The sequence below is a fragment of the Hemitrygon akajei genome, chromosome 11 (assembly GCF_048418815.1).
Source record: "Hemitrygon akajei chromosome 11, sHemAka1.3, whole genome shotgun sequence".
In the NCBI taxonomy this organism is placed as follows: Eukaryota; Metazoa; Chordata; class Chondrichthyes; order Myliobatiformes; family Dasyatidae; genus Hemitrygon; species Hemitrygon akajei.
Window position 1 is genome coordinate 121896176 of NC_133134.1, and position 14393 is coordinate 121910568.

Here is a 14393-nt window from a genome sequence, read left to right on the forward strand (position 1 = left end):
TTGTTGTTTGAAAATGCTCGACTTTAGCAACGTTTCGGATATTTTATAGCACAACCAGGCTCGTTCGTGCTCATTTTATATAGAACGAAAAGTGTAGGAAGAACGAAGCAACTTCAATAAGCAAGTGTTCAACATACCTTTGCGAATAAAGTACTACGCAATTATCAGTAACATTAAGATAACCTTCACTCATTCATTACATCCTTAATAGCTGCTTGAGTTTTTCATGTCTTTTTATTGATATTTTACTGAATAGAATCATTACAGTTCAGGCAGAATTTGTTAAGAGTATTCATTAGCGCCACTCTTCACGGGTTTGGAAGTGAAGGTCTGTGACATAAAACTGGAGGGACTGCCGATTACACTGCATCCACTTGAATCAGACAGCGAGCTCCGTAGACAGGAGCCAGATCCAGCGCTAACCTCGGGAGTCTCGCTTTGTGTCCCGTCCGAAGTAGGGCAGGGGAAATACGAACTGATCCGACAACGTCAAATCATGTTTTGTTTGACTATCGTTTTTCCCATCAATAATTCACATCGGGACTCCTAGATCAAGAAGGTGTTTTATTTTACTTGGAGAAGAGCGATCTACAGGGACCGGTGGACTTTAAGGTGCAATGCAATATTTTCTGCAGGAGGTTCTGCTAATTCGTACTGGGATATCCAGATGTAGAACAGATTAAGTGGAGCTGCTTTTCGCTCGTACAGCAGGAACCCGAGGAGGAGGAAACGAAGTGTGTTGCGGGAGTGCGGCAGGGCGAGAGGGTTTGATCCCGAGCTTTTGTTGGGCTTGTTGGTTTCTCGGCGTGGCCGTGTTGGAGACAATGCTGTCCATGGTGCTGATTGCAATGGGGGCTCTGGCACTCAGTGCCGTGCCGGCGTTCGCTCAGAACGACACGGAGCCCATAGTCCTAGAAGGCAAGTGCCTGGTGGTTTGCGACTCCAACCCGACCGGTGACTCCAAGACATCGTCCTCCTCCCCGCTTGGGATTTCTGTCCGCGCTGCGAACTCCAAAGTGGCATTTTCCGCCGTCAGGAGCACCAACCACGAACCATCTGAGATGAGCAACAAAACTCGGATCATTTACTTTGACCAGGTAACCGGAGAGATTTGAAGAGCAACCACACACACACACAACATGGGGATTCTCTCCGGAGCCAACGTTTTTAAACACGGATTACTAACGAGGGAGAGATGCTATATTGTTAAAACAGGGTGATTTAAGAGTTCCCTTATGAAAGCATGGGGATGTAATGGTATTGCGTAAAGGGTTAAGCATTCAGATGCGATTCTCTCCAGAGGTCCGGTTGTCCACTCTTGTCTGGAAAAGGATCCCGTTTTAAACGGACGGGGTTGTTTAAAATAGGGCTCAAGCGGATAAAAAGCGCAACAAGTGTAAATGGGAAGGGAGTGTGGGAGCGACTGTGTTGGTTAGTATATTATAACTGACGTTAAACCCACTGAAACGTGACGATAGAAATTAGGGTGAAACAGTAACTTCCTCTGTAAGGGCTGCATTTATAAAATGACTTTTCACAAGAATGTATTCAGCGTAAGTGATTCAAAAATCATTACCAAGTAAATAGTGGAAGTTGTAGAGCCGCTGGCATTCGATACTAACAGCAAAAACTAAATATAAAACAATTCACTGAAATAACACATTATCGGCACTTTAATATTCATTGGTTCCAATACGTAATAAATCCCAGCATCGAACCCACTCTCGCAATCTCACCAAGATTCGATTTTGAAACCGCCCGTTTGCGTTTTAGTAGATAAATACAGTTACTGGAAAACAGTGACTTCTGATTCTGGTTTCAGATTATGGAATGATGCCTCCCGGGTGGGATTGGGTGGGTGTGCATTGCTAAAAGAAAGCACGCCGCGTCGGGGGCATTGAAAGCTCGCTCTGCGTTAATAACTTCATGCACTCTTTAAAGTCAGTCTGGCCTAATTACTGCAGCAATTTGTTCCAGTGATATAGATGAAAACACAAGGTTTTAATTATTACAAGTGGAGTGACTTCTGGATCCAAGGCATTTATCATAGCTAGAAAGAAGCCCTCAGTGAAATTTGCATGCTCTTGCTTGATGAAGGAAGAATCCACTGCAATTAGAAATATCAGCCAGTTGCATTCCAAAATAGTTAAAGGATACTATTCCAACGAGTTGAAAATTATAGCAGTTTACTAAACTTTAGATTTACATTCAGCATTAAGAATCGGCCAGTGATGTGATGGACTTATCTCTACCAGGTGTCAAAATATACGGTGAAGAATTTATGATTTTTTTTTCCACGTTTAGTGGTTCTTAGGTTACTACGATAATGTTACTTATTTTAAATTTTGCAGTAGCTTTGAAAGTCAAAGCTCCCCCCCCCACCCCCACTCACAACCGTCAATCCCAGTTTCCAAATCAGACTGACTGATTTCCTTCTGACTCTCTTGCAGATTTTGGTGAACGTGGGTAATTGTTTTACCCTGGAGTCAGTCTTTGTAGCTCCAAGAAAAGGCATTTACAGTTTCAACTTTCACGTTATCAAAGTATACCAGAGTCAGACGATCCAGGTCTGTATGTCTGTATTTATAGCTGCTGACATTTGAAACGCGGCAATGCGATCAGTTAACCCTTATTGTTCTGAATTATTTCCTGCTTATTCAGATACAGAACAAAAACTTTAACCCCAATGGAACTGCCATATATATTTTCCAGATGGATGCTAAAATCGTATATAATACCTTGATGAAATCATGAATTTTAAATGCGTTTGCTGTCATAAATCTACCATAGATGTCGCTGGATCACTGAAAGATACATCAATGTTGCATTATTTTTATCGAATATTTAAAATATCTTCTAAACTGTGAACTTTTGTTATATTCTGTTATTTCCTGTATGAAATATGCTCATATTACTGATAGGAAATTGGGGTCAACCCCACAATAGGTACGTTTTATTTTCTCTTAAAATTAGCTGCCACTGGAATTTGCAGTTGATAAATTGGAACTATTTGCAGGAAAAATAAATTGAGGATTCATTGACCAGTGTGCAGAGAATTTGATTAGGATCAAAATAGCAGAAAGCAGATCCAGATCTCTATGGCTATAGACAATTTATAAGGAATCTTTCAGCTGTGTTCATTTCTTCTTATATTTTCTCATAGTTTGTACCCTATAGCACTAGCCATCTCCTTCAGTATCATTTAGCTCATTGGTTAGCACTTATTTTAGCTTTAGACAGTAGATATTGATGTTTGAATTCCACCATTGTTAGATGGTCATCTAAAACATCCAACTTCCTTCATATTTATGATGCCTCCTGTTGATACTTGTGTAATGAAGCATTAAATCATTCATGTTTATATGCAATTAGTATCTTTGGTAAATCGTGCTGCTTATGAAGGTTGATGAACATCAGAATTCATGTTTTCCATTGTCAGCATCAATGGAGGCTTTCCCTCTGAAGATCACATGACCATATGACATAGGAGCAGGATTAGGCCTTTCAGCCCATCAGGTCTGCTCTGACATTTTATCATGGCCGATTTTTTATACCTCTTAACAATATTCTCCTACTTTCTCCCTATAACCTTTATGTGCTGACTAATTAAGAACCTATTCACCTCTGCTTTAAATACACTCAATGACTATGCCTCCACAGCCATCCATGGCAATGGATTCTACAGATTCACCACACTCTGACTGAAGAAATTCCTCCTCATCTCTGTTCTAAATGGATGTCCCTCCATTCTGAGACTGTGCCCACTGGTCCACCCACTATAGGAAACATCCCCTTCACACACACTCTATTTAAGCCTTTCAATATGTGATAGGTTTTAATGAGATCACAGCTAATCTTTCTAAACTCAAGTGAGTACAGGGCCAGAGCCATCAAATGCTCCTTAAACGTTAACACTTGCATTCTTGGAATTATCTCATGAGCCTCCAATGCCAGCATATTTTATTCTTTGATAAGGGGCCCAAAACTGCTCACAATACTCTGTGTGGCCTGACCAATGCCATATAAAGTCCTAGCATCATATCCTTGCTCTTATGTTCTAATCATCTTGAAATGAATGTTAACATTGCATTTGCCTTCCTTACCGCTGACTTAAACTACAATGTAACCTTTAGGGAATCTTGCACAAGGACTCCCAAGTCCCTTTCCGCCCCTGAGTTCTGAATTTTCTGCCCACTTACAAAATATTCTACACTTTTATTCCTTCTGCCAAAGTGCATGACTATATGCTTCCTTACACTACATTCCATCTGCCATTTCTTTACCCATTCTCCCAACCTGTCTAAGTCCTTCTGCAGACTCCCTTGCTTCCTCAGTACTATCTGACCTTCCAGCTATCTTTGTATCATCTACAAACTTGCCCACAAAACTATCATTCCATAAATCCAAATTGATGATATATTATGTGAAAAGAAGCAGTCCCAAAAGCAACCCCTGTGGAACACCAGTAGTCACTGTCAGCCAACTATAATAGACCCCTTTATTCCTACCCTTTTCCTTTTGCCAGTCAGCCAATTTTCTATCCATTCTAGCATCTTTCCTTTAACACTCTTATCTTGCTAGCAGATAAAACTATTTTAACAGAATCCAGGTCTACACCAGCATATTTTCCCGAGTCTATCAATATGAAAAGTTTGCAAAAAAAAATTGCAAATTATTCATGTTTTAGCTGATAACCTGCTTGTGCTCGCTTCATTTAGAATTTCTATACTTATATTAATGAGAGGTTCATTGTTCTGTATTGGAATCAAAGTGAAATCCCAAAATAGAAATGATGTTGTGTTAATCCAACCATCCCTCCTCAAATTTACCCTTGCGCTTTACTTATAATGAGCCAATTGTTCCTCAAAAAGTGCCCCCTTTGCTCTTTGAGAGGCCCTATTCTCTCTCGAGTTACTCTTATTCCCTTAATAGACAGAAAAATCTATTTGAAGCTTCTTTAGTCTTGGGCCTTTTGCATATTGTTGGAATTGTATTATAGGTTCCCAAATTGTCAACAGAAATTAGAACTAATATGCAGCAAAATTGTGCAGAGTTTTAAGAAAACTATTGTTCTCGAAGTAGGACCCTAGAAGGTTAAAGTGCAACCTACTCTTAGAGGATAGAGGAGGCAATGTGATTGACATGACATTAGGCAAGCATTTGGGACAGTAACCATATTCTATTAGTTTCAAGATAGTTATGAATAGGGACAGAACTGTTCCACAGGTTCAAATTCTAATTTTGGGCAAAGTGAACTTTGACTCCATGCAAATGTTGATTGCAGCATGTTTTTTTATACAGGCAAAGTGACCACAGGCAATTGGGAGGCTTTTAAAAGTGAAATTGTGAGAGCTCAAGGTCTGCATGTTCCTGTTGGAGTGAAGCACAAAGCTGGTAGGAGTAGTGGAACCTGATAGCAAGGGATATTGAAGTCCTAGGCAGAAAAAAAAGAAGGATGCGTGGGTCATGGATGCCTGGAGGAGTATAGGGAATGCAGGTTCGTACACATGAAATAAGTCAAGAGGGAAGAAGAGGGAGCGTGAGATAACTTTTACAGAGAATACAAGGAAAAATCTAAAGAGATTTTATAAGGAGAATACAGAAAGTAACTACAGAGAGAATAGGACCCTTCAAAGACCCAAATGGAGTGGCAAGGGATGGGGTAGGTCCTTAATGAATACCTTTCCTCTGTTTTTACTGTGGAGAAAGATATGAAGACTTCAAAACTAGGAAAATCAAATGGGGAGGTGTTGGTGGTAGCTGACATTACAGCCGAGAAGGTTCTGGGTGTCTTCAGAGATATAAAGTTAGACAATTCTCCAGGTCTGACCATGGTATCCAAAAATGATTTGGAAGGCTAGGGAAGAAATTGCTGGAATTCTGGCTGAGATATTTGGATCATCGTTAGCCTCAGATGAGACGCTGAGATGCTGGATAGTTGCGAATGTTGTGGCTTTATTTAAGAAAGTCAGCAATGAAAACCAGGGGATCTGTATGTCAGTAAGTGCATCGTCTGTGGTTGGGAAGTTACTGGAGAGGATTCAGAGGGATACGATATAAATACACCTGGAAAGGCAGGAGCTGATTAGATATAGTCAGCATGGCTTCGAGCATGTCTTAAACACGATGAGGGCCAGGTGGTAAACACGGTTTATATGAACATCAGTAAAGCCTTTGATATGGGTTCACTTTGTATGGTGCTCTGGTAGGTGAGGTTGCATGGAATCCAGAGAGAGCTGGCTAGTTGAATACACAATTGGCCTGGTGGTAGAAAGCAGAGAGTCATATTTGCTCCTTGAACTGGGGTCTCATTACTGGTGGTATACCTCAGTCGTCTATATTGGGTCCATTGTCATTTGTCATTTGTATCATGGAGTAAGCTTACAGATGATATTAAAGTAGATGGTATAGTAGACAATGAATAAATGGACTAGGAATGACAAATGGAGTTTAATTTGGATGAATGTGAAGTGTTGCATATTGGAAAGTCTAATCTAGATAGGATTTTCACCTTGAGCAGCAGGGACCTGGGTAGTATTGTAGAATAGAGAGGTCTTGGAGTACAAGCTCACGGTTCACTGAAAGTGGAGCCACTAGTAGACAGGTGAAGAAGGCTTTTGGTACGCTGGCCAAAAGCCAGGACACTGGCTTTTTAAGTCAGGACACTGAGCATAAAAGTTGGGAGGTGATGGTGTGATTGTACAGCACACTAGTGAGTTTGCACTTGGAGTATTACGTTCAGTTTTGGTTGTTATGCTATAGGAAATATGTCTTTAAAGAGTGCAGAAAAGATTAAGAATTCTGGCAGGATTTAAGGGACTGAGTTATAAGGAGAGATTGGATAGGTTAGAACTTCACTCCTTAAAGCATAGAAAACTGAGGGGTGATCTCATAGAGATGTGTAAAATGATGTGAGCTTACAGAGAGGGTGAATGCACTCAGTCTTTTACCCACAGCTGGGTCATCAAGGTCTAGAAGGCATATGTACAACAAGAGAGGGATAAGTGTTGAGAGGAACTTGAGGGCAATCATTTTACACAAAGTATGGTACCTCTATGGAATGAGCTGTCAGAAGACATAGTTGAGGCTTGTAAAGTAACAACTTCTAAAAGACATTTGGCTTGGCAATTGGATTGGAACGGTTTTGAAGGTTATCGTGTATCGGATTATCCTGGATGGGCATGTTGGATAGCATAGACCAGTTGGGCTGAAGGGCCTGTATGACTCGATCAGAATCAGGTTTATTTATCACTGGCATATCTTGTAAAACTTGCTGCACATGGTTTTATTTTCCATTCAGAAACCTGATGGCAGAGAAGAAGTTGTTCCTGAAACCCTGAATATGTGTCTTCAGGCTCCTGTACAGGCAGACAGACATACTTCATTCTCCTCCTTGCTGGTAGTTATGAGATGTGGGCATGTGCAGGGTGATGGAGGTCATACAGGAGTATGGATGGTAGAATTTGTGACAATCATTGCAGTAGAAGGTTGAGATTCACAAGTGACTGATCAGCAGAATGAAATATTGGGGTGGGAATTGAGGAGATAGGGATGAATTTGATCATATCAACCATTGCTGTTGCCTTAAGAATAGTAATTTTAATTACTCCGGGATTAACAATCTTCTTGCTAAATTTGCCCACTTGGAACTACTCTCAGGATCCCTTACCCCTAGCAGTGGCCAATGTTAAACTAATTCCTTTTCACTGCCAGAATTGATATTTTCTTCACAATGCACCTTCAGCCATGAACAAAGCATAAGGGAAGTGATTGCATTGGTGTGCTATGATGAAAGTGAAGGCATAATTTTATAAAACCATTGAAGGGATTGGCAAAATTTGATAGGCCATTCAGATTACTTATTTCCCAGTTTATCTCTTCTGCTTCAGTGAGCTAAAGTGGTGTAAAATGGATGGCCAATCAAACTCCATGTTGACCACTGGGAGAATTGGTTTAAAATTACTGCACAGGACTTCTCTTGTCATTCCAAATGTTAGCTGACATATTCAAGTATTTCCAGTTTTAATGGTAGAACATTATTCAAAAGTTTCAGTGAGAAACATTTAAATTTTATTATATCATTATCAATATTACCGTCTCTGAGACAATATCATTTTCTACCTCTTGCTATATGTGTCTCAATCTTTTCTTATGCCCATTCATTTTTTAAAGCATAGTATTTTTGAGATATCCATTCCTTATGGACAAGTGTTAACATTAATTTAAAATAAACTTCCAAAGAATAATCTGAGCCAGACCCAGTGAAGACTGTCTATCTTAGGAAATTTCAGAATAACTGTCTATTTTTTCAATCCTCTCCTCTCTCATATTGCATTCCAGTAACTCAGTCCTTCCATTATTATTCACTGGAGCTCTCATCCATCCTGCTTGAGTGACAGCATTATTTATTATGCACTTTATTGCCCATTTTGCTCTTCTTTATCTTTTCCTTTCAGTTTTGTGTCAAACCATTTTTCCCTCTGTCATCACAACCATTTTCTTGAGCATATTAGCTTCCAGTATTTCACCCAGTGTTATTTCAACATGCCTCTTTCATTCCAAATAATGTTGTTATTGCCATGGTAGTGTAGCCCAATATATTTATATGACTATCTTACTGCTGGTCAGATTCATATTATTCTCTTCTCATTTCTAAACTGGTTTCCTGTAGTATGGACTTCTAGCTGTGCTCAACAGTGTTTATCCAAAGTAGTTTCTGGTCTAGAGTGGTGTGTGGTGTTCCGTGGTGGACTAGGTTTAGGAACACAATTATGAAATCTGTAGCTGTGCTGGGATCCTTTGAAAAGAAAAATCAGAATTGATGTTTTTTTTGTAGTTGGCTTACATGATGAGCCAGGTAAAGATTATTCCTTCTGTGTCCATAATGGCAGCTGTAATCCCCAATTTCTGACAGTGAGTATATTTTAAAGTCAGGTCATGGATCATGAAGCATTTTGAGATGTTATTTTTTGCACAATCCTATATAAATGTTAGATATTTCCTTTTTATGTCAATTCATTATGAAATCAATAAATATTGATTAATGGAAATCTTAAATTAAGTTGCTGCAAATTAGATATAAAGTTAATGAAACTGAAGTTGAAGATATTAAGAAAATACAGGCTTGCAAAGTTTGAAAAATATATCCTAACAAAATCAATGGTGGTTAAAATTATGGTTTTGAATAAATTAACTATCACCAGGCACCAGAGGTTTGTTAGACAAAAGTCAGAATTAAAAGTGGTAGAAAAGACTGGAAGCACGTTCTCAGAAAAGGTAAGCCACAAATAGTTGCATAAAATTGATTTGAGAGACAAAAATCAATTGGTTGTAGCAGCCAGAGACCTCATCACCTTTTTGTGGAGTCAGCTGAATTAAAGTCAAGACCAAGAGCTATTATAGTGTTGCAACATAGAGGCACACAGCAATATGGTACAGGTACAGATTTGTTCATGCTGACCACACATTTTAGTCCCAGTTTCCTGCGTTTGGCCCATATCCCATCCCTCAAAGATCTGCCCCTCCATATGCTTCTCAAATGATACTATGCCAGTTCCTCTGACAGCTCATTCCATACACTCCCCACAATCTACATGAAAAAGGTACCACTCAAGCCCCTTTTAAATCTTTTCTCTTTCACCTTCTGATATAAGCATTCTGCAGGTTGCTCGGGATTGGAAAATGGACCTGGACTTGGAGGAAAAGCTTGTGTTTCCCCCAGACATTGCGGCTACAATACTCCGGCCAGACATAGTCCTGTGCTCCACAACAGCCAAGCTGGGATATGTTGTGGAATTGACAGTACCATGGGAAGATGGTGTTGAAGAAGCTTATGAGAGGGAAAAGACCAAGTACTCTGAACTGGCATCTGAAGCTGCTCAGAATGGCTGGAAGACCAAGATTTCCCCTGTAGAAGTGGGATGCAGGGGATTCGTTGCTACATCTATGACCAGTCTATTGAAGAAGATGGGGGTGAGGGGTGTCTCCCTCCAACAAGCAATCAAGTCCTTGTCAAATGCAGCAGAGGAAAGCAGCAATTGGATTTGGATTAAAAGGAAAGACAACAACCGGGCTGCAAGATGATAACAGGAGGGTACGGAATTGAGGGGTTGTATCTGGGATGCCAGGTAGCATCGTTGAGCCCTCTGGAGACATCGTAGGCTTATCAACGAAATGTCAAAGAAGGAGGGTGCCCACCTGATGACCCCGATGATGTAGCTTCCCTCCTCGTCACCACTCCAAGCCTACTGCCAACATCGAGAGTGCCGACTTTACCATAGGGATTGAAACATCATGTCCTATTAGCTCTACAGCTCTCACACTACATTTTGCACTCCCCTGCCCTGGGGAAAACACTTCAACCAACATGATTTCTCCTTTCATTTTACTAGGCTCCAAGGAATAAAGTCCCAGTGTGACCAAACTCTCCGTATTCAGAAACTCGTGCCCTTTGGTCCTGGCAGCATCCTTGTAAATCTTTTCTGCATTCTTTCCAGTTTAACTACTGCCTTCCTATGAAAGGGTGACCAAAATTATACACAATTCTCCGAAATTATTTATAAAACTGCAACATAAATGCCCAACTCCTATACTCAGTGCTCGAAATGATGAAGGCTGGTGTGTTCAGTGTTTTTCTTACCACCCTGTCTACCTATGATGGCACTGTCAATGAACTATGTACTCGTACTGCTAGCCCCCCTGTTCCACTGCACTCCCAAGTGCACTACTATTTATAGTGTAAGTCCCATGCTGTTTTGACTTTACAGTGATTGAAGTTCCAGGTTGATGGTCTTCAAGAAGTAAATTGATCGCAGGTAAATTATTCTCAAAGGTGTTATACTGTCTTGTATTAACTGATACACAATTTTACAAGAAGCATGTGGAATTAGGTAGCTGCCTTTTGTTGAAATCTATCCTTGGAGATTTTATCACATGGTATCCTGCCTCTGAGAACTTCATCCACTATTGGCTTATCAATCTGGCTAATAATAGTGGTCGGTAACAATACCTGAAATTCTAGAAAGTACAATATAAGATTCAATTAGAGCACATTCATGGCTGCATCTGGGTAAGGACTGTGTATATTGCAGCTCTTTGCAATGAGTGATTTTTCATTTTGATTTCAGACAGTAATATTTAGGAAACTAAGTTTAATAGCAAGGACTCCAGTTTAATCTGACAGTTTTTGTATCACTAGTTTCATACCATGTAAAGCGCAATATGAAAAGTGCAGTTACAGTATATCCTTTAAATATTCATTGCATAATATTGTTAGGTAAGTAGCAACAATGTTAAAGCAGAGTATAATATTTGTTTCAAGCACAGCAATCAACTTCATTGAAACATGTTCATCAGTTTCAGGTTGGGTTTTGCAAACATTCCAATTTTCAAGATTTTTGTTTTGCTTTTGGACATATTGCCTTCATAGAATTAGTCTTCTTGCTGAGTTGCACTTCTGGCAATAGTCATAATGAGCCAAATTGTCATTCCAGGTAATGCCCCTGTTGTGTGGCAAATTGCCAGCAGTTCCCCCCCTGCAAATTTCAGCATTGGGAACTCCTGCACAAACGCCAAGTCCTGAACATTCTGACCAAACTCTGCAGGGAATATGTCGTACCACTAAGCTTTACATTGGGTATCAGCCTGCAGAACCTGTGACAGGTTAGACCTGGTGCAGGATGTAGAAACACACAATTATTTGATTGAAAAGTGAGAACATGTTATTAATATTTGCAATTCCTTTAAAGCTTTCAATTTTTGAAAATAATTTTTTTTAGTATTTTGAGATATTTAGCTTTTTAATTTTTAAAGTTTAGCAAATTTTGAAATGTTTTTATTTGATTTTTGGAAAGTTTTTGAATGCTTCAGAATATCTGAGAATTCAAAAGCCTTCAAAATGCTTGACAGCTTAGACAAGCCATCTGACAAGTTTGTAAGGACAGAGTTATTTCTAACCAGCACACCTGAGCAGATCAGATATAACTGCTCAAAACCTCAGGCATGACACCACCAAATAGGTACTGGATGCTTTTGTCCAGCAGATTCACCCTTTCTGATTTAAATCAGGGTCACACATAAACTTACAGGAAATGTGGACACAGACTTTCTCGGCAGGCATTAGGTACAGGGATCTACTGTCAGGGTATGTTATGTTTTGTAACTCCAATATATTGAACAAATTGAAGGAAACACAGAGCTGGGAATAATATATCTTAGTTTCGTATTTTTTCTATAAGTGAGGTACATGCATATGATGTGGTAGTGTAATGATGTATGCAATTCATTTAATGAATTATTTAAAGATATAAAGAATAATTACTTAAACAATATATTTATGATATCACTGAAATATTACATTAAATATTAAATACAAAACAATCATCCCTGCTTACAGTACCTATAAAAAAGTACTTACCACCCACCCCCCGGAAGTTTTCATGTTTTATTGTTTTACAACATTGAGTCATAGTGGATTTAATTTGGCTTTTTTGACACTGGTCAAAAGAAAAAGACTCTTTTGTGTCAAACTGAAAACAGATTTCTACAAAATTAATTACAAATATAAAATGCAAGATAATTGATTACATAAGTATCCCCCCCTTTAATATGACACACCACAACATCACTGGTACAGCCAATTGGTTTTAAAAGTCACATAATTAGTTAAATGGAGACCTGATTTTGGAGACCTGTGTGTAGTCAAGGTGTTTCAACTGATTGTAGTAAAAATGCACCTGTATCTGGAAGGTCTAACTGCTGGTGAGTCAGTGTCCTGGCAAAAACTACACCATGAAAATAAAAGAACACCCCAAGCATCTCTGTGAAAAGGATATTGAAAAGCACAAGTCAGGAGATGGATACAAGAAAATTTCCAAGTCACTAAATATCCCTTGGAGTACAATTAAGTCAGACTTCAAGAAATGGAGAGAATATGGCACAGCTGTAAATCTGCCTAGAGCAGGCCATCCTCAAAAACTAAGTGACAGTGCAAAAAGGGGACTAGCGAGGAAAGCCATCAAGGGACCAATGACAACTCTGGAGGGGTTACCAAGTTTCAGTGGCTGAGATGGGAGAGACTGTGCATACAATAACTGTTGTCCAGGTTCCAGCTTTATGGGAGAGTGGCAAAGAGAAAACAACTGTTGAAAAAAACTCACATGAAGTCTTGGCTAGAGTTTGGCAGAAGGCATTTGGGAGACTCTGAAATCAGCTGGAAGAAGCTTCTATTGTCTGATGAAACCAAAATTTAGCTTTCTGGCCATTGGACTACATGCTCTGTTTTGCATAAGCCAAACTCTGGACATAATCAAAAACACGCCATCCCTACCGTGAAGCATGGTGGTGGCTGAACCATGCCGTGGGGATAATTCACTGCAGCAGACCCTGAAGGATATAGGGGAAAATGAATGCAGCAAAATACAGGGAAATTCTGGAGGAAAACTCGATGCAGTCTGCAAGAGAACTGCGACTTGGGATAAGATTTGCTTTCCAGCAAGACAATGATCCCAAGCATAAAGCCAAAGCTACACAAGAATGGCTTAAAAACAACAATATTAATGTCCTGGAGTGGTCCATACCTCAATCCAATTGAGAATTTGTGGCTGGACTTGAATAAGGCTGTTCCCTCATGATCCCCATGCAATCTTACAGAGATTGAACAGTTTTGTAAAGAACAATGAGGGAAAAAATTACAGTGTCCAGATGTAAAAATCTGCTAGAGAACTATACAAAGACTCAAGGCTGTAATTGCTGCCAAAGTGCCATCTACTAAACACTGACTTGAAGGGGGTGAATACTTATGCAATCAATTATTTTGGATATTATACTTCTAATTAATATAGATCACTTTGTAGAGATTTTTTTTTCACTTTGACACAAAAGAATCTTTTTTCTGTTGAGCAGTGTCAAAAAAGCCAAATTAAATCCACTGTGACTTAATGTTATATATATATTTCTTACTCTTGTGGGATAACTTATTTCCTGACTGGGGGTGGGGGGGGGGGTCACTTTGCTTGGCAGGTGAGACTTGTGGCTGTGAAACAATCTCAGGTTCTGGGTCCTCATCCATGGTGGTTGCAGGAGTTGGCTCTGGGTCTGCAGGAAGTGGTTCTGCGAGCTCTGGACTTCCTTTTGGGTGTGTTGTCACACTGAACAATGCATGGCAAGCTTCACTGGATGATGTGGATCATAATGTGTGAGTACAGTGTCTGACATCACCATTTCCTTTACAATTTTGAAAACCACATCACACTGCTTTGTCCATTGCTATTTCTTCCCAGTCTGTAGGAATGAGTTCAAGGGGTGGAGCACAGTAGCCAGGTTCGGCAGCAGGCTGTTATAGTAATTGACAAATCCTAATAAAGGGCTGCAATGATGACATGTCTTGTGGTCTT

At 39.7% G+C, this 14393-nt stretch overlaps 1 protein-coding gene across 1 annotated transcript in view; it reads left to right on the forward strand.

Annotated features, from left to right (window-relative positions):
- Nucleotides 1-242: 242 nt before the first annotated feature.
- Nucleotides 243-14393, forward strand: part of cbln4 (cerebellin 4 precursor) — a 192687-nt gene continuing 178536 nt past the window's right edge. Inside the window, exons 1-2 of the mRNA XM_073059972.1 lie at nt 243-1097; nt 2451-2567. Of these exons, the coding sequence (XP_072916073.1) occupies nt 825-1097; nt 2451-2567 (390 nt within the window). The 5' untranslated portion in view covers nt 243-824. The remainder of the gene's footprint in view (nt 1098-2450; nt 2568-14393) is intronic.